This window comes from Xiphophorus maculatus, chromosome 14 (genome assembly GCF_002775205.1).
Source record: "Xiphophorus maculatus strain JP 163 A chromosome 14, X_maculatus-5.0-male, whole genome shotgun sequence".
NCBI lineage: Eukaryota > Metazoa > Chordata > Actinopteri > Cyprinodontiformes > Poeciliidae > Xiphophorus > Xiphophorus maculatus.
In genome coordinates, this window is record NC_036456.1 from 18,007,968 (window position 1) to 18,028,633 (window position 20,666).

At 38.5% G+C, this 20,666-nt stretch overlaps 1 protein-coding gene across 2 annotated transcripts; it reads left to right on the plus strand.

Moving 5' to 3' along the window:
- The first annotated feature begins 1,468 nt into the window (after window positions 1-1,468).
- Window positions 1,469-18,084, plus strand: LOC102219217 (prospero homeobox protein 1-like). Of its 2 annotated transcripts, XM_023346424.1 has the most exons (8): window positions 1,469-1,881; window positions 5,639-5,710; window positions 7,500-9,169; window positions 9,253-9,360; window positions 11,679-11,791; window positions 12,720-12,825; window positions 15,483-15,647; window positions 17,993-18,084. In XM_023346424.1, exons 3-8 carry the CDS (start codon window positions 7,502-7,504, stop codon window positions 18,014-18,016), a joined length of 2,184 nt encoding a protein of 727 aa, XP_023202192.1. In that variant the 5' UTR covers window positions 1,469-1,881; window positions 5,639-5,710; window positions 7,500-7,501; the 3' UTR covers window positions 18,017-18,084. The 2 variants fall into 2 exon arrangements, with proteins under 2 accessions (XP_023202192.1, XP_005799677.1); XM_005799620.3 differs by having other exon boundaries at window positions 1,471-1,881; window positions 15,483-18,084.
- Window positions 18,085-20,666: the final 2,582 nt, after the last annotated feature.

Consider the following 20,666-nt stretch of genomic DNA (forward strand, 5'->3'; position numbering starts at 1 on the left):
CTTGTCTTTTCCATCAGCAAAACAAGCTGGCCAAACTCAACCTGGGTTACCTAGCAACCCAAGTTGAGTTCCAGCACATTTGGGGTTGCTAGGTAACGGGTTGGGCCTTCTTATTTGTCAGGCTACATTCAGGAGATTTTTTGAAACGGCACATTTTCCCAGACAAACAAGCACATTAACTGATGTACCAACAGTAAAAGTAATATAGAAATAATTTTTCCATGTGTAAAGGGATTTAGTTTGTATTTTTCAACATGACTTTTTAAATGTATGCATACATTTTTATCATGCTAGCTAGGTACTGTAGGGGCTTTAAGTAGCCGCTGTGTTTTGTTTTTAATCTTCTGCTCAGGGCTGCAAATGGCGGGGAGGGCAGCTCCACTTTTCAAAGGTTAGCTCCGTGCAGCAACAAGCTGCGAAGCTGGACAGAAGCTCTTTGTGTCCAGTTTCAGGGCCGGAGCTCCGAAGAGATTCCTGCGGAGAGATAAAGCTGTTAATGTATGACTTGGTCACTTTCTGACGTCAGTCTCTATACGGTAGCATATAGGGGCAGTGTAGATAGGAAAAAAGGCACACAAAAAAAAAACAACTTCAAATTTTTTTCAAAAACTCCTTTTTTTTCTCAGAAATTTTCTAGAAAAAAAGGAGAAATTTCTGAGCTTCAAAAGTTGAACATTTTGACTGAAAAACTCAGAAATTTTTAGATTAACCTCAGGAATTTTCTAGGAAAACAAGAACATTTCTGAGCCCCAAAAGTTGAATATTAGCGAGAAAAAATACAAAAATTTTGAGATTGATCTCAGAAATGTTCTAGGAAAAACATGAAAATATCTGAGCTCCAAAAGGAGCTTTTGATCTAGAAATGTTCAAGGTTTTTTGCTCATTTTTGACTTTTCGACCTCAGAAATAAACTTCTTGTTTTTTTTTTCTCAAAAACTTTTCAACTTCCTGAGATTAATCCCAAAATTTCAGATTTTTTAATTTATTCTACTTTTTAAAATCATAAATTTTCATGTTTTTCTAGAAAATATCTGAGATTAATCTCAACGTCTCTTGAGTTTTTTTTTTTTTTTTAGATTACTGTCAGACATTTTCTGGGAAAAATGTGGCAGTTCAAAAAGTTTCGATTTTTGAAACTTTTTTTCTAGAAACTTTCTGAGATTAATCTCAAAATTTCAGATTTTTTTCTTCTAGCAAATGTTCTACTTTTCAAACTCATAAATTTCAGTTTTCACAAAATTTCTGAAATCTTTAGATTAATCTCAGACATTTTTTAGAAAAAAAAAAATTTGGAAATTTGAGAATGCCTGACCTTTGAAACCTTTTTCTAGAAACTTTCAGTTTTTTTGTGGGAATGTATTCATTTTTCCATAATGTCTGGAACACCGTTGCACATTAATGCCCTGAGAGTCTCCTGCCATGATGAGTGTGGCAGCAGCTGCTGTTATTAATGGACAGAGTGAGCTGTAAGTTAAGGAGAAGCAGAAATGTTGGTGTTTGTAGTTTCCGTGTGATGTGTATGAGCTCATAGTGGGGGTCATGCCAACATGGGAGGGATCGGACCGTCAAGTGGACAGCTCTGTAGCCCGCCTGCCCGCCCACTGCGCTCCACTCCACTCCACTCCACACCGGGAGCAGCGCGTCAGGGCTGATGCCAGCCAGCCGAACATAGATGGACTGACGAGGGAGGAACAACAAAAACAAAACCTCTACGCAACTAGAATAAATCCATAAGAGCTGCTCGGCGGGTGAGAATAAAACTGTGACGCAGCGCTCTCTTACGGGTCCCGGTCCAGGTCAGAGTCCGTTCTGGAGACAGTCAGAGGCGGACAGTGGAGTGGAAAAAGCTTCGGGGAGCGGACGCAGCTGGAGCCCCTCTGCGTGAGTTATTTCCTCTGAATGTTAAACTTCATCTCTTAAACGAAGCCGCTCTAACAGCAGCCCGAACCGGCTGCCGCCGTTCGCTTTCTGCGTGTTTATCTGCGTGTTTGTTTTTTTTTTTAATGCGACATTAGTCCTCACAGCTGCCAATTAGTCACAGGACGCAGGCGCGAGCGAGCGCGCGCGCACAGAAACAAACTGACGGCTCGGCGCGCGAGAACGGCCAAAGCGGATTCCTGTCGCGTGACAGAGCCGGCAGATGTTGCCACGCGCCCCGAGGCTTCAAAAAGCTTCAAACGATGGATGGATGGATGGATGGATGGATGGATGGATGGATGGATGGATGGATGGATGGATGGATGGATGGATGGATGGATGGATGGATGGATGGATGGATGGATGGATGGATGGATAGATAGATAGATAGATAGATAGATAGATAGATAGATAGATAGATAGATAGATAGATAGATAGATAGATAGATAGATAGATAGATAGATAGAACTCTTACACTGTGTATTAATGTTTAAAGTTTAAATATTTTGAGCCAATGAGAAAGTAAATACTGTGTGTGTGTTGAAATATTTTACTATTTGTAAGCAGAAATAATTTTTAAATATGAAAATATAACAAAAGTTGAAATTATTTTTGAATTTTTTGTTTACTGTGTAAATGTCATGAAATAGTTGAAGTTTTTTTTACTTTGAGTTATAAAAAAGAACGTATATTTAGTCAGAGCTTACTTATACTGTATATGTGAATTATATACAATTAGTAACTTAATATATATATATAACTATATAATTTTCACTGTGAATGTTTTTAATACCCCCACCCCATTTTATTATTTTTATGATTTTTTTTATTTTTATTTTTTACAATTTTAAAAATTAAAAACATGCATTTCTCTCAATAGGGTGCTTATATTCATCCATCCATCCATTTTCTAACGCCCGTGTCCTTAGTGGGGTCGGGAGGTGCTGGTTCCTATCTCCAGCTAACGTTCGGGGCCAGAGGCGGGGTCACCCTGGACAGGACGCCAGTCTGTCGCAGTGCTTATATTTACTATCTGAATTTTTTTATTATTATTATTTTTATATGAACATTTTAAAAAACAATGTTTAGTTTTATTCGTAATGAAAGTTTATTTGTACTATTTAAAATAAGTGAACTTTTACCAGAAATTCTGTTTTGTTTTATATTTAAACTTACAATAATATTCATTGAAATAAACATATTTCCATTTGTAGCTTAATGTAACAATCAAAATTTACTATTTTGTCTATAAAACCTCTTAGATATTCCCTAAGATTGTTTTATCCAAGCCAGTTTTTGCATTACAACACTGACGGCTCCAGTCGATTTGATAATTACTTTTAAATTTGCAGATAGGGAAGACTTCCCAACATGCATTAGGTCTATTAACAACCCCGGTTTAGGCCCGTTAATCACTGTGCTGCCAGTTTTTTCCGCTCCAGCAGTGCCATATTCTTAAACCTAATCTGGTGGTTAATAGCGCTCATATTTGTAGCTCAGGGCTCATATTTTGTGCAGCTTTCCGCTGGCTTTGAAAGGCTAATCTGTCCCTGATATAAGCGCATTGGTCGGCCTGCCATCTGGGCTGTATTATAGCAGAGAGGAGAGGGCATTTGAATAATTGATATTTAGCTATTTATAGGAGGATTATTCTGTTCATGTTGCACCAGGGCGATCTATCTATCTATCTATCTATCTATCTATCTATCTATCTATCTATCTATCTATCTATCTATCTATCTATCTATCTATCTATCTATCTATCTATCTATCTATCTATCTATCTATCTATCTATCTATCTATCTATCTATCTATCTATCTATCTATCTATCTATCTATCTATCTATCTATCTATCTATCTATCTATCTATCTATCTATCTATCTATCTATCTATCTATCTATCTATCTATCTATCTATCTATCTATCTATCTATCTATCTATCTATCTATCTATCTATCTATCTGTCCATCTATCTGTCTGAAGTGGATTAAGGGTGTTGCTGTTCACACTACTCTCACTCCATTTCACTCTACAAGGACAGTTGACCATTGTTAGCCCTCTCTCAAGCCTCTTTCCTATTTTTTTGATGGTGAAAGTGTGTGTGACGATAAACACTCTGATCAAACAGAGCTTAACAACCTGCCCAAACAGATAACACACTGAGAGGGAGGAAAAGAGAGGATGGCAGAGGAAGGAAAAGGGGGGGAAAAGTGGGAGGGAGGTTAGGTTAGTAAAAAACAGAGATGAGGACCGACCCTTTGTGTTTAAAATGCTCCGTTGTACAAAGGCAGGTGAGAATAAGCCGATGTTTAGCATCTAGAACATATAAAAACACACATATGTTGTTGTTATTTCCAGTTTTTGTTAGGTTGTGGAGTACGGATTCAAGCATAACAGGAAGTATTGAACGAAACCCGGAGGATGATGTGAGGCAGAGATCATGAGCCAGATGTTACCCAGTTCCCTACCAGCACATAGCCTGACCCCACAGGCTGTTAACCTCTTTCTCTCTGCCCTACATCTGATGTTGGTTCCTCCTGTTCAGCCGTTATAGAAATATGTTGCTTAACAATAAATATTTTGTGTTGTAGAGGTAGAGCAGGCGTCCATATTTACAGATGCGATAGTTCCCAGCGCAGCCATTCTGGGTTCGATTCTTGACTCTGAAACTTTTCTCTCTTCCTTATGACTGTCAATAAAGGCCTCCAGTGCCACAAAACCCAATTAACATGTTTCATATTTATTCCAAAGTTTAAAACTGAGATTTGAGTGCAACATGTCAAATGTTTAAAGAAGACCTATTTTCCAAAATTCACATTTTGCACGTTTTTATACTTCCATGTGGATTTCTGCTGCTCCTAATAACAGCCCACTTGCTTAAAAACCCCCAGCAAGCTGGTCTTTGGTATCCAGAAAATAAGCCATTTCAAAAAACCTCCATATTGTTAAGTCACAACAGGCACTGTGCTGTCGCCTAGCAACCCCAGTGAAGCCCAGTCTGTCACCTACCAACCAAAGTGGAGTTCCAGCACATTTGGTCAACTGGTTTTACTGCTGTATACGTTGTACAATGGCTGCTGGAAAAGACAAGTGTTTTGTTGTTGACTTACCATCCAGAAACAGTTTGCTGCACTCTTGTTGGTTGTGTAGGAAGCGCTACTAATGCTTTTCAAAGATGTGTAATGTATGATTGTGCATCTGTTTGCAGCCATTTTCATGTGTGAGTGTAAACGTTGAGTTGGAGGCCAACTCAACGTTTTGTGCTCAATTGCAATGAAAATGTTTTGTATAGCTCAGACCTATCATATTCAAGGAATCTTTAGCAGACAAAAACTATGAAACATTACCCTCTTACGCTGTAAAATATTTACGCTTGAAGCTGATAAACATGATTAAAATTAAACTCAGAAGGACGTCAGCTTTCACTGACACTATGTGACTAATCACATAGACCTGGTAGAAGTACAAGTAATATTCATGATTTGCAATTTTTGTTATGTTTATGCACGTGGCGGCCATCTTGGATTATGAGGTTGGGGTTTGTGGCAAACAATTTAGTTTGAAGGTTGGATGTTTGACTTTAAGTGATTCTGTTGGTGATTTCTCTGACTCCATCCATCCATCCATCCATCCATCCATCCATCCATCCATCCATCCATCCATCCATCTTTAAGGTAACGTTAAGTTAAAGTTCTTCTTCCTGTTTAATTTTTGCAGATCATCATTATAGAGATCCAAGTGGAAGAGGCTGCAGCCTTTGACCGATCAGTGGCCTGTTTTGTTGTCCAGGTTAGTTGAGCATTCATGTCCTGACTATATTACATTGAAATAATAGATTAATTCACCAAATCTCAGATTAAAAATATTTTGATTAGAGATATTTTGTTTCACTGAAAGGAAAGGAAATTAATTTGAATGTGACTTTGGGAATATAAAAGACTGCTCTCATTTTGTTTTTGTAAGAATAATCCTCGTAAAAAAAAAATGTCAATGATTAAAATTTTTTGTCCTTTTTATTGAGAGATTCTAGTAGTACAATAAAAAAATTTCTGTTCATCTTTTTGGAATAACTTTGGACCAAACCAAGCAAATAAAGCGCCTTACAGAGATATTTATATTCTACTAACTTTTCCACATGATGTCATGTTTTAACCACAAATGTGGTTTTGTGCAAGTTAGTGCATTTTAGACTAACACGACAGGAAACTATTCAAAAGTCTGAAGTCACTTAATTAGTAATAACATCCTGTTTTCAGGAGCTCTGGTCAGATGACTCCAAAACGATATGTTTTGATCCACATTTAAAGCACCATTCCAAGTGTGGGACACGGTGGTGGCAGCATCATGGTGTTAGCATGCATTTGTTCAGCAAGAGTTGATGGGAAGGTGGAAGAGAACCTGTTTGAAACAGAACAGACATGGGACTGGGGCGGAGGTTAACCTTTTACCAGAATGACGACATACAGCAAGATTTAATAATTTAGATCAATGTGTCAAAATGTCCCAGTCAAAGTCCCAAAATCCAATAGACCACATGTTTCTCCATCCAATCTGACTGAGCTTGAGCTGTTTTGTCAAGGACGGGCAAAAGACGAATCACTGAATTATCAACAAAAGGTTGACATAGGGCACATGTGTCAAACTAAAGGCCCGTGGGCCAAATCTGGACCGCCATAGCTTTTTATGTGGCCCTCTAGATTGTAGATTAAACACCAAGCGTGCTTAAATATTTTGTTATTAATCAAATCAATCAGTCCCTCCAGTTTCTTGAGAATTATGGTGGGAATTCACACAAAATCAACAAATGCCTGTACTTTTTGCTTTAATACATAATTGGGAGTTTATTACAGATTTTTCTCAGAAATTGTCAAAAACTTTCTTACTTGTTCTAAAGAGCTGCCTCAGACTAAATTGATGTCAGATTATAGTCCATGACCTATACAGCGAGTAATAAAAAGTCGCATTAACCTTCCTGAAGAAGCACAAATATTTCCAAATTAGTACCACAAACAAAAAATCACAAAAAGAATCACCAAAACCCAGAGGGACTGAAAAGATGTTCAATAATATCACTTAATTTTAGGAATTGATTCATATATTAACAGTTGGTGAACAGGTTTTATCAATACATTCTGGCACAACCGGCCCTTGAAGGGCCGGTTAACACAGTTAAAATGCAAGTAGACCCCTTGTTAAAGCATAAGCCACGCCCCCTGCCAAATTTAGAAAGTTCCAGAAAGTGGGTGGAGCCAAGAAACACAAAGGGGTGTGGCTAAGCTGGAGCGTGATCAGGATGAGAAGCACTGTTGCCAACTTATCCACTTTATTATTATATTTAGCAACTTTTCAGACCCTCAAGTGGCTTTTATTCAAAAAAGGAATTTTATACAGTTTATCTGCAAAAAATAGTTGATTATAAGTGATTTAGTTCAGCTAAATTACTTATAATATACAGTGAAGTTTGCAGTAGTGGACATGAATACCAGTTTTGTCACTTTTAACTTTTTAGAACAACAAAAACTGTTTAAAATGCAGAGCCAAACTTATCAACACAAATTTTCTGTGTTTTTCTTTGCAGTGATGGATTCACCTACAGACCTTTTCGATGACTCCTCCCCCCAGATACGGACTTTTACTCCCGGTCCCTCCTCCGCAGACCTCCCTGGAGTTCACACCGCTCCCGGCTTCAGACCCCCAGGTTTCCCCCTCATCCACCATCTCCTCCAGCCGGGCGGAGGCCCACGGAGGATCCTGACTGCAAACCAGAACGAAGTGACTGCCACTCAAATGGAGCAAGAAGAGGGGATGATGGAGGGTGAGGACGAGTTGACGGAGGTGAAAAGGAAGTGCAACGACACCGTCCTCATGGCTGAGTGGAGTCAAGACGTCATGAAAGTGAAAAGGATGAAGCTGGAGTGCAGGCAGAAAGATAAGCAACTGGAGGATGGAGGGAAGAGGAGAGAGGGGAGGAGACGGGAGAGGGAGGAGCTGAAGGAGCAGCTTGAGGAGGCCAGGGAGAGATTGCAGGCCCTGCAGGAGAAAGTCTGGAGGGCGTTTGGGGAAAAGGCAGAGAAGAAGGAGAAGAAAAGAAACCATCAAAGGTGTGATGGCGATGGAGATGAAGTGATGGTGGAGGATGAGGAGGACGTCACAGGAGAGATGTTTGATGAAGAGGACATCGATGGCGCTGAGATGGAGAAGGAATCTTTCTCCCTGCTTTCTGTTTCCCATTTTGACAACTTCCACAAACGGAAAGACGAGTTGCAAAAAGACAGAGAAAGGCGAATAGAGAGAGGAAGAGAAGGAGACATGGAGGGCGTCATGGAGGGATCGAGACTGTGGCTGGAGTGCGGAGGTCTGACGAGGGGAGACTGGGACGGAGGAGCTGAAGACGAGCATGAGGAGGGAGGACAGAAGTTTGCTCAGGCTCTGAAGTTGGAGCTGGGCAGCGCCGTGGCGCGAGTCATTGACCGAGTCCTTCGTCTTTACACGGAGATGATGGACCATTCCTCCCCTCCTGCTGCCATCTCTTTCCACCCGTCTGATCAGGCGCATGATGGAGGGAAGGAGAGGGATGGCTGGATGGGACTGTTGACGAGAGGAAGAGTGGAGGAACCGATGAAAGAGAAGGAGGACGGAGACAGAGAGCAGCAGCTCAAGAAGTTGGTTCCTTCTGGACCAGATTTGTCAATGCCATTGGCCGTTCACAGGTCACCTGACACGCGGAAGACCTTCCCTCTCCTCGGACCACCGCTCCCCACCAACATCAACTCCTCTCACCCAAACCTCCCCCTTCATCACCCCTCTTTGACCCGACCCACTCCTCTTCCTCACCCTCCACTCATGCCTCCAGCTTCACACCCCAAAGAGACTTCCTCCTCCACCTCCTTCCACCCCTCTTCATCGTCCTCTTCTTCCTCCTCGTCCTCCTTCCCTGCACCACCTCCACCTCCTCCGCCTCTTCCTCTTCCATTACTCCACTACTCCATGCAGCAGCTCTTTTCCCGCTCGCTCCACCACCCACAGCTCCCTCATCTCGCTCCGTCTCGGAAGGACTACCTGAACTCCGACCCCTTCCTGGAGTTCTCCTCTCATGCCTCCTTCCCTCCGCTCCCTTTCCTCGGACACCTGGACCCGTCGCTGACTCGCCACGGAGTCAGAGAGAGGGAGAGGGGGGTAAGGGGAGATGGGAGCATCCGAGGAGGCGGAGGAATGGACGGAGGAGAGCTCTACTTGACCGCCGGCGGGATATCCTTTTTGTCATTTGACGGAAGGAATAACAGAGAGGATTGTGTTTGTTCATGTTTGTCCTTAACCAGTGTCATGTTTACACTCAGGAGGGATTGTCTCCCTGCCATCTGAAGAAAGCCAAGCTCATGTTCTTCTACACACGGTACCCCAGCTCCAACACACTCAAGACCTACTTCCCTGATGTCAAGGTAAGTGTGCCTCAATGATCCATCCATCCATAGTCCCTAGTTATCCAAGACAGGGTCACACGGTACAATACAGGAAGACCAACCAACCAACCAATCAATCAAGTTTGTTTGTATAGCACAAACTTGATTGATTTTCACAACAAGGCAGTTCAGAGTGATTTACATCGTAAAAAGCCAAGAATAAAAAGTCATAAACACAACATACAGTCAACATTTGTGAAAACCAGTAACAGACATTACATTTTGACGAGCGCCATCATCAAGATCGTCAATACGCATCAAATATTTTGGTCAATATTTCATTAATTATGTTTCGAAGGAAACTGTAAACAGGTGGATTTCTAGTCAAAATTGAAAGAAACTCAGTGTTTTTGCAGTTTTCTGGAAGTTTGTTCCAGATTTGTGATACACAGAAGCTGAATGCTGCTTCTCCATATTTGGTTCTGGTTTTTTAACCAGAACCGGAAGACCTGAGAAGTCTGTGAGGTTGATACAACAACAGCAGGTCTTTAATGTATTGTGGTTCTAAGCCGTTCAGTGACTTATAAACTAACAGTATTTTAATGTCTATTATCTGAGCTCCAAGGAGCCAGTCTAGGGATTTTAAAATATACTTGAACCAACTCTCTCCGTTCCCAAAACAGGGGAGTGGCGGCTCAACACAATTTCTTCACCATGCCAGACCAGAGCAGTGCTTACTTTACTTCAGACAAGACTCCAATCCGTCTATCCTTCTGTTCCTCAGCTCTACTATCGCACCTGTACAAGACACAAAATTGATCTATACCTCTGTGTCCTGGTAAAAACCAGCCCCTAGCTCTATGCTTTGCTTCGTACAGAGGATTTGGACCCTTGGCTATTCAGAAAATGCTTGGCGTTATTTTACCCAGTTGCTAACTGTTGTTAGCGAGGTCGACAGGTCGATGAAAAATATCAGAAATTGTGTGTGCTGTGAACAACCCTGACATTTTTGCCAGCAATAAAATGTCTAAAACATTCCTCTTGCTCAGAGTTGAATTGAAGTGTATTAGCGTCACTATTAGCATATTAGCTTAAATGTGCCCACCACTGAATAAAACCACCTGAATTTACTGGCTTTATCATTTAAGAGTCTTTCAGTCTCAATCAACGGATGGCCTTCTTTATATATTCATTTTAAATGCTCTTTAGATTACAATGTGAATAGACTTAAAGTTCAGAGTCAGAGTCCTAATTCATGTTTGATCCACTGTATAAAACAGAATATTCAGTTACTGGCAGGAAGGTCAATCAACCCAGAGGAGAGTGAATGCAGTATTAAAGTTCAATGTTTGAGTCTTAATAGGAGAATTTATGGTGCTTTCCATCTGGATACATCAACTAGTTTACATTTAGACCAAGTTATTCAAATGTGATTTTAATTGTGTTTGCGTTTTATAAATTGCGTTTTTTCCACATTAGTGGAAAATCGACAAAATTTGCACACATTTGAAATGGAAACGCTGATAGTGTTTTGTCTGTCAGGTTTTAAGACGGTGCTGCAAATTAAATGTCAGAGCATTTCCTGCATGTTTTCACAATGTTTAACAAAAGTCTGGACACAAGCAAAACGCACCACGCCAACTAAAAAAGGTGTAAAAAGTATGACTTTTTACACCTCTGTAAAAAGTATGACATAAACATGCAGGAGCACAGCCTCCAACCTTTATTCAATCCCTAAAATAAAGAATGATTTCCAACTATTTTTCCCCACTGAATGAATTTACTGAACTTAGACGTTTGGTTTCTCTAGATCGGCGTTTCCCAATTCCAATCCTCAGGCCTCCCTGCTCTGCATGTTTTAGATGTGCCTCTATTCCAGAGCAGCTGATTCAAATGATTGCATGACCATCAAGTGCTGCAGAAACCTGTTGATCACCCATATATTCAATCCAGGTGTGTAGCAGAAGGGAAACACCTAAAACATGCAGGGCAGGGAGGCCTGAGGACCGGAATTGGGAAACACTGCTCTAGATTATTACGTGTGAGCTGCTTCAAGGAGGCAGAATTAGTTTTACACTTATTTAAATGTTCTGCAGAGGGATCAAAGCTATGACCTTAGTTAGTTTTAGGCTTCAGGGTCAGCCAGCACAGGTGTTGTCAGCTAACCCTGAAGCATCAAGCAGCCACAGCTTGTCCAAACTCAAACTGTACAGACTAAAAATAGCAGCTCTCTGGTTTATTAATTATCTTCAAATAAATTGAAGCTGGATATTGTTTTGCAGTCTGTCCAAGCCATGAAATAAAAATACTATGATATTATAAATAAAGCTAATAAGCACCTTTCTCCTGCTGCCTAGTTTAACCGCTGTGTGACCTCGCAGATGATTAAATGGTTCAGCAACTTCAGGGAGTTTTTCTACATCCAGATGGAGCGATTTGCACGCCAGGCGGTCCGCGACGCTCTCACCCGGTGAGTTACACTCAGCCCCGAATTTACTCCATTTACACTAGAGTCTGCTAGTATTTATTTTAATCTTTCTTACAAATGTAATTATCTATATTTTCTGCAAAAAGGACAGGAATGGAACAACATATAGATTTAATTAGGGGTGAGCAAAGTACGGCTCAGTGACTGCAGTTTGATTTAAATTAGGCCCGTCCAGCACAGTGCAGTTTTAGTAATGAGAGTAAAATTATTACCGACATAATTTTCTTGAAATGGAAAATTTTAAATACAGCAGAAAGTATTCATCTCTTTCAACTAGCCATTTATAATAAGTAGAACCGCGTTCATCCGTTTTTATTTTGCTGCACCTAAATAATCTTTTATATGATTTGCTAAATTTGGCTAAATATAGCAAGTGTTTTGAAAGAAAATGACCCAAATCCTGTTTTTATATAACTAAGAATAAATCTGTTTAATCGAACCCAAAAGAATTTGAAAACCAAATGAAACATTTTTATGTTTTGCATCTATGATGAATAACATCAGTTTCCTTAAAAAAATAAATAAATTGGACTACTTTATTTGATTAATTTTAGTTTTCTGTTTTTATATTTTCTTCTTATATTTTTCTTATATTCTTATATTTTACTTTTGACTCAACATTTTGGCCCATGTGAAAAAAGTTTCTACTGCATTAGAAGATAATCCTGTTTAAGTGTGTTTAGAAGTAACTATAAATACTGATCAATACGGTATTTATAGTTCTTTTCACTCTCATATTATTAATAATATAAGCAGTTTCACATAGCAATAAATGTAAACAAAAAAATTATTTGTGTTGCTTGAAACTTTGATTACTTTGAGCTCATTTAGATTGTTTGTGTTCTAATTTGTTCAAGTCAATAAATGTTTGTAAAACGGGCAAATTAAACTGAGGATGTTTTTAACGCAGGGATGGCGCCGCTCGTATGGGCCGAGAGAATCAGCTGCGAGTGGGTCGAGATACGGAGCTGTACCGCATACTGAACATGCACTACAACAAGAGCAACGTCTACCAGGTCAGGACGGGATGCTACATCAGTACAGACGTTTACATGCATGTAGGCATTAACCATCTTTAAAGATGGTTAAAGATTTTAACCATCTTTCACCAGGAGGGGATGAGTGTATAAGAAACAGCCGTTTTAAATACAAAAAGTAGGAGCACAAGGTTCAATTTATAGACATGGACAGATTTTATTGTCATTCAACTGTACATTAAAAAATTTACAAATTGAAATAAATTTTGTTGCAAGGCTCCAATAATAATAATAAATAAATAAATAAGTAATAATCAATATAAATGTATACATTAAAAGATTGAACTAATGTGAGTTTAGTATTCTTATAGCATGAGGGATGAAGCCGTTGTGGAATCTGGTTGTTCTGCCAAATTTATGCCAAATTCGGTAAAACATAAACATGTTTGGAGCACAGAAATGACATAAATCATTAGGTTTCTGGCATAAATTTGTTAGCCTATTGGATTTACTCTTTAAATTAACTCCATGTAAATGGGTTTAAATTGGTTCATTCCCAGTTTTAAGGGAAGCACATATATTTTCCATATGGTGGAGAGGGAGTCATTCCAGATTAACCAGTTGGGATGTGTGTTTTGGATCTGTGTCTTGTTAGAAAAAGCTGATTTTGTCAGAGTTTCACCCAAACTGACCTAAGACGAGCTTTTATTGTCAAATTATATCCAAAATTCACATTTCGCCTGTTTTTGTTCTTCCATTTGGGTCTCAACTGCTTCTAAAAAACAGACCAATTGATAAAAAAAGGCATCCAGCTATTTTTTGCCAACAAGTTAATGTTTTTAAGGGTCTGGAAAATTAGCCGTTTAAAAAATCTCTAAGTTCCATTCAGGAGGCAGTGCCCCCGTTACCTAGCAACCAATGTGAAGCCCAGCCCGTTACCTAGCAACCCAAAGAAAGTTCCAGCACTTTGCTTAGCTGGTTTTACTGCTGTTTGCACTGCAGGAAAAGACAAGTGTTTTGTTGTTGACTTACCATCCAGAAACCAGTTGCTGCAATCTTCTTGGTTATGCAATTAATGCATTGTTTAATGCATTAAATAATTACTTAATTGTAATTATTTTTCAACTTTTTGGGTAAAAAAAACCAACAGATTTTGCTTATCATTGACTTGATAAAGCAATAAAAATGTCCTAGACTTCAGCCTTATTGCAAATCACACAATTTAAATGAAACATCAACATTTCTGTTCAAAAGAGTGGGTAAATATCCTGTCAGAAGCTTGTTTTTCTACAATTTAAGTGGCATTTATCTAAATATTGCTTGCTTCAATATAAGCTTGAGCCAGCATGCATAATTTTTACTGGTTTGAATTAGAAAAATTCCCCAATAAAATGAAATATTTGTTTTTAAATGTAATTGAAAATGGGGTTGTATTTTCATTCTACTCAGGAAAAAAACATCTCAAATAAATTGTCTGTAATAAATAAACCTCTAACTTCTGACCAAAAATGTAAATATTACACAGTAGTAGGTATTTTGAAATGCAGGACACAAACTGTTTAAACTGTTTTTATCTTGTCACAACATGTACATCTTTTTTTCACCACTAGTCAGCAGTAGTGGTCCACTAAATTTACAGCAAAATGTCAGGAAAAAGCTTTAAGTGAATCAGGTTGGTATTTAAAACTTAAAACCAGTAACTTTTAAAATGTAAAATTAAAAATAGTGCCCGCTTTTAAAAAACTGTGAAACATGTTATTTTTGTCTATACAACTATCATAAAAACCTGAAAAGCTACACTGTCTGCAGCAGATTACAGGAAATGAGAGAAAACTTATAGAGCTTGAAGAAGACAAATGGCTAAACAAAGTACAGCACCAAGCCTACATTCCTTCAAAGAAGTCAGTTTTCTTATAAACTGAGCCAATTCACAACAAAACCTTAAAAAAGACATTTAGAAGAGGAAATATATGGTCAGGCCAAACCAAATATACAGAGAAATTTCCAAGTTTGGTGCCTCTGGTAAGGCCAATTTTAATAGAAACCTTCAGCTTGGAGGGGAAAGCTCTTTCAATTTTTCTTGTATGTGGTCCATGCTAGTTTGTAGCCTTTACTTCCTGTTTATTGCAGTCATAAGAAACGTCAATGTCTGGCAAAATTACACATTGACTGGTTGATTTGCTCCAAACCAGTAGATAGAAACACAGCTAATTCACATTTTCTATTTTTTTTTCTTGTACTTCACAACAATTGGTTAGAAACCTAGTTAGTGAGTTGATTTTGAACTTCTCTTTATGACAACATGAGACCAAAAGGACAATGATCCCCAAACACAAAGTCAAATCTACAACAGAAGGGCTGAAAAAGAAGAGAATGGAGGTATACCAGCGGTCCAGTCAAAGTCCAGACCACAACTTGATTAACATGTTTGCACCGTCAATAAACTGAGTACTGAAAATGATTATGTACTAAATAACGACTATTATTGGAATCTATTGTGTGTTTTTGAAGTTGAGTTTTACTTACTTTTTAACCTTTTCAAATCTAAATAAATATTTTTTTATCACCCTGAAAGAGGGTGTACTTACTTTTTTATTTATCATTTGCTGATTTTAAGTAATGATAATCTACTTAACTAATGCTTTGCCTCTATCAGTACGTGTTGCAGACTTTGACTGGTCCGTTTCTGTGTGCAGGTTCCTGAGAGGTTCATCGAGGTGTCAGAAGTGGCGCTGAGAGAGTTTTACTCGGCCATTTGGACTGGGAGAGACAGCGACCCCTGCTGGAAGAAAGGGATATATAAAATCATCTGCAAGCTGGACAGTCCTCTGCCGGATGCCTTCAGGATGCCTGGCTGTCCGGTGGGCTGAGCTCTGCGTTTCTCCTCTACATGAACTCCACTGCATGCTCAATCACATTCTTATCAAGGTTTAAATAAACTGTCAAGCTGTAAATGATGGATCAGGTTCTCAGTTTGAGGTTAAAAACCACTATTTAGGACATACACACAGGACAGACAGTGGACACACTCAGTGCTCAAACGAGAGTCTTGTGACTGCACTTATCTTGGCCATACCGCTGAATTAAAAGCAGGAATTCCTTCTGCAAACATTCCTCTGCAGTCAGGCTGCAAACCGCAGCTTTTCTACATTACACGTTTGATAAAACTCTCCTGAAACCAAGCGCTGAAACAACCTCGTATCGTTTATTCTGCCACAGATTCATAACGAGTCCCTCTGTATGTGTGAGGCTGCGTTTTACTGATGATTAGCTGGAATTTTAGAGAAACATTCGCCGTTATTCCAATGAAAATTTAATTTAAAGTACCCGTTCAATACTTCATCTACAAACTTCATTGGAATTTTAAGTGACATCAACAGAAAATAGTGTCCAGCTGTGAAGTCAAAGGAAATGGTTTTCAACATTTGTTTTTACAAAAGAAAGTCGGATATACATTTGTATTCAGCCCACTTGAGTCTAAACAAGCGGTTTTCAAAGTTTTTATAAAGCATTACCACCATTTTGGCAACGAGTTGGACTTTTTTAGCTTGTTATGTCATAAAAATTAAACCGAAACGTTCTTTTTTAATTGCACCACTTCACAGAGGATGTGGTTAAATTCTGGAAATGTGGTTAAACTTTGCATATAAAAGTCAATTATTCCAGCAGAAGAAAACAGTTAATTTACATTTTGGAAAATGTAAAGTATAACACAAAGTATGTATTTTTATAATCAGGTGTTTTTAACACGTAGAATCATGTTTATCCAGTGATTTTACTGAAAAGCCGACTTTGCTGCACCTAAATCAACTTTAATTTAATTTATTAAATGTGGCTAAATATAGCAAGAGTCTTAAAATAAAGTAACCAAATCCTGTTTTTTTTTTAGCTGAGAATAAATTTGTTCAATCGAGCCCAATTGAGTTGCAAATGTGCAAAACCATTTGCACATCATTGTCGATCCCGTTTTGGTTCCTACAAACAACAAACAAAACAATTGGACTAATTTATTTGCTTTATTTTTTTTTTTTTTAGTCTTCCTTACTGATTATATTTAATTTAACATTTTGGGCCACTTGACAAAAACTTTGGACACCCTTGACTTAAGGGCTCTCCCGTTACAAACTCTCAACGTCACAAATTGTTTGTTTTACATAAGTACATGCGCTCACATCAGTTTCACTGATTGATGGAACAAAGACAATGCCACTGAAATTCAGTTTTTAAGCAAAAATGGAAAGTCACAATTTCAGCACAAAAAGTGTAAGAGTTCAAACTCCCACAGCACTGACAAAAGTTTAATATTTTTCTTATTTGACCAGAGTTTTATCTTCCATAAATTTGCTGTGTTGCATAGCTTCATATTTGGTGGCCCTGGATTTTAGCTAAGGGTGTCAAAGATATTTTTATTTGTAAACACAAATGAAAACCACATATCAGATTTCTTCAACTTCACAATTATGCACGACTTTGTGTCGTCACAAACAATCTCAGCAAAAGACAACGAAATTTCTGGCTTCAAGGTCAGAAAATGTGAAAATACTGAGAGGATGTGGTGACTTTAGCGGGGAATAACCTGGCTGGTTCTTTTAAAAGCTTAAAAGATTAACTTTGATTTCCTGCAGCTCAAAGATAAACATCTGTTAACAAAAACAAGTCATATTCCTGTGAATCCCTTCACTTTCCAGTGGGAAAACACTGTTAACATCCGAGTTAATTTTCTATCAGAATCCGTTTTTCTAATTTCCCTCCGTCTGAAGCAGCTTTTAATCTCCATAGAAAATAGTTCTTTATGATGCTGGACCAATCTTTGATTATTTATGAGAGTCTAGAAATTTATTGATTATCCTTCAAAGTGTCTTTGCTCAGAGTGTAACTATTGTACAGCTTTTGTGCATGATAAATAAAAATGTAATCAACATGAAAATTTGTTCGGACATCTTGAGGTTGGCATAGCTGTATATTGATGTTTTTGGTGTTTCTCTTATGTACTCTTGAAATATTTTATATTCTTTGAATGTGAAGCTGAACTAAATAAGTTAAAATATCTGAACTTTTGTTTTATATTTTAAATCTTGTATGTTGTGATAGTTTGATTTGAAAACAAAATAGCTTTTGTTGGTGTAATTATTTGTGACGTGAATTCAAGTGCGTATTTCCCAGATTTGTAATTTTTATTTTTATCTTTTTCCTTTATATTGTACAGGATGTGCTGCAGTCTTTGCTGTAGATCTGTGCCTCATTCAGACTTCAATGGATTTTACGTCTTATCAGCTAATTAAAGTAATACCAACCTCATATTATGAAATGTGTTTATCTATATGCAACATAAACACTTTCCGTATTTATTGGTAAAGATATGTAGAAAACATTAAAACACGCCCACAGCACCAAGGATCCTCCACCGTACCTAACTTTTTGCTTGATTTACACCAATCGTGACATTTTTAGTCTGAACTGACTCAATTAAATTCAATAAAAAAAATACTTTATCAATTTTTTTTTAAATAAATGAAAAAATCCTATTAGAGTTTAAAATGTCAACATGATTAAAGTATAAAAAGCCTTTTTGTAGTTTCACTTTGACTTTTAGTTGTCATTTAATGGTTGTCTTGGCGAACCCAAGACACCAGGTTGTGCCAATAACTGTAGCACCAATTAATTGGATAAAAATAAAGATTTCTCAATATAAAATCTTAAATTAAGTTAAACTACTGACTATTTCTTGAAGTTCCATCCATCCATATTCTTCTGATTATTTGGTGTTGGTTGCCGAGGCAGCAGGGGCGGAGCCAGGGCTCCCTTGGCCAATCATTGGTCACTGCTGCGAAGTGATTGGTTGTTCCCATGGAAACTCACCAGCAGAAGGCGCCACCACAGCAAGCAGTTCCCCTCTAAAACAGCTGGTGGCAGCTTAGACAGCAGGGGCATAGAAAATATTCTGTCTTTAGTTAATTATTTAGAAAATACAAATGTTGTGCGCCGAAGTGGCTCTGGCACCAATCAGTTGTTGGCCTGATTGGTGCCATACCAGGAACCGTCTGGTATGGTCACCTTTATGAAAATTTTCTGGCTCCGCCTCCATCATGTCCTGGGTCTTCCTATGGCTCTTCCACCATTGGGACGTGCCTGGATCACCTCACCATGGAGGCATTCAGGAAGTGTCCTAACCAGAAGCCAGAGCCACCTCCACTGGCTCCTCTTGATGTGGAGGAGCAGCTGCTCTACTCTGAGTCCCTCCAGGATGACTGAGCTTCTCACCAGAAGGGAGAGCCCAGACATCCGGTGGAGGAAGCTCAGTTTGGAGACTTGTATCCACGGTCTTGTTCTTTTGGTTGCTAACCATAGCTCATGACCATACATGAGGGTGGGAATGCGGATCGACTGGTTAATTGACAGTCAGTCTTCATCACAACAGCGCTCACATCACTTTAGACGCTACACCAATCCGCCCATCAATCTCCTGCTCTGACCAGCTCTGACATTGGTTATATAGGATCCTAACAGCCCCTGTCTACACTTCTTGTACCCCATTCACCTGAATTACCCCCAACAAGACTTCCCAACAACACGGAAAGTCTATCTGTAAAGGTTATGAACAGAATCTGTGACAAAAGGGAACCGTGGCGGCATCCAACTTTCACCAGAAAGAAGTCCAACTTGCTGCTGGGAAACCACGCTCTGGCACCAGTCATACAGGATCTTAACAGCCCCTACCTACACTTCTGGTACCCCATTCACCTGAATTACCCCCAACAGGACTTCCTAACACCTTTTCAGAGTCCAACAACACGTAGACCGGTTAGGTGAACTCCCACACAGCCTACAGGACAGGATCCTGCTGAATGTACAGAGCTGTTCTTCAAAGTTAAGTAATTTTTCTTTTACACATCTCTTCCGGGTGTGACGGGATTATAAACGGCGTTCCATCTGCCTCCAACAAATACCAAAATTTTACTCAATTTGTTAAGTTAAATCAGCTGCCCTTCACCCTTGTGATAGAGCAGCTGATTCTCATTCAGAGGGAACGCCACACACAGAGGCAAACATTTTCCAAATTTAAGGATTAATCCTTTGGCTTGAAGACAATACATTTATTCATTTGTAGAAGAGATGCAATGCTGACAATAATTAGGGATGAAAGAGTGATTTTTCCCCAAACTGACAGAAAACTTGCCAACGTTCCAATGGTCAGTTTTTCCAAATGTTTGATGGATCCTGTTGCTGCCTAAAAACAAAACAGAAGAAATCTACTAACAAGTAGCTTTTTCACAACAATGTATTAAAAAATGTATTGCATTTAAAAGCAAAATACATTTTTTCTCTTTATCCTTGCCAGAAAAGCTGATTCTTTCAGTGTGAATCTTTAATTATCTCTTACACAATTTGTTTCCTTTATTCGAAAGCTAAAATCTAAACTTAATAAATTTGAAAATTTTAGTTTTTTAGTTAGATATTTTTCAGTCTATAGGGTAAACAAATATTTCTCATTTAGTTGTTTTATTCACTATTGAACCTTCGGATCATTGCCTTTTAGCTCTCCACTATTTACCTTTAATTACTCCCATATTTGGTGGAGATGGATCATTTATAATGTGTTTTATTTTCAGTAGAGTCTATGTTTTCTTTGAATTGCAGATAAAAAATGTATTAAAGAACATGTAGAAATAAAAGTACTGAAGTCTAATAAAACTACACAGTTTAGTTGTTTAGTTTCAAGGGCAAGAATTTTAATGACCTGAAACAAGACAAAAGTAACTTACAATTAACTTTTCAGAAAGATATAGGAGCCTGATTTAAGAAAAATAATTAGGAAATAATATTTTATTTGCACTAGAAACTAGACCAAAAAAATCCCTCTCTTAGAGTTTGTGTTTTTG

What these genes read in the sequence shown, in the direction of transcription:
- LOC102219217 (XM_023346424.1), top strand. Translation starts at nt 7,502, where the DNA reads ATGGATTCACCTACAGACCTTTTCGATGACTCCTCCCCCCAGATACGG. An exon ending in TCTACTTGACCGCCGGCGGG is followed by an intron (nt 9,170 to 9,252) that starts ATATCCTTTTTG and finishes TGTCATGTTTAC; the next exon opens with ACTCAGGAGGGATTGTCTCC. An exon ending in ACAAGAGCAACGTCTACCAG is followed by an intron (nt 12,826 to 15,482) that starts GTCAGGACGGGA and finishes TTCTGTGTGCAG; the next exon opens with GTTCCTGAGAGGTTCATCGA.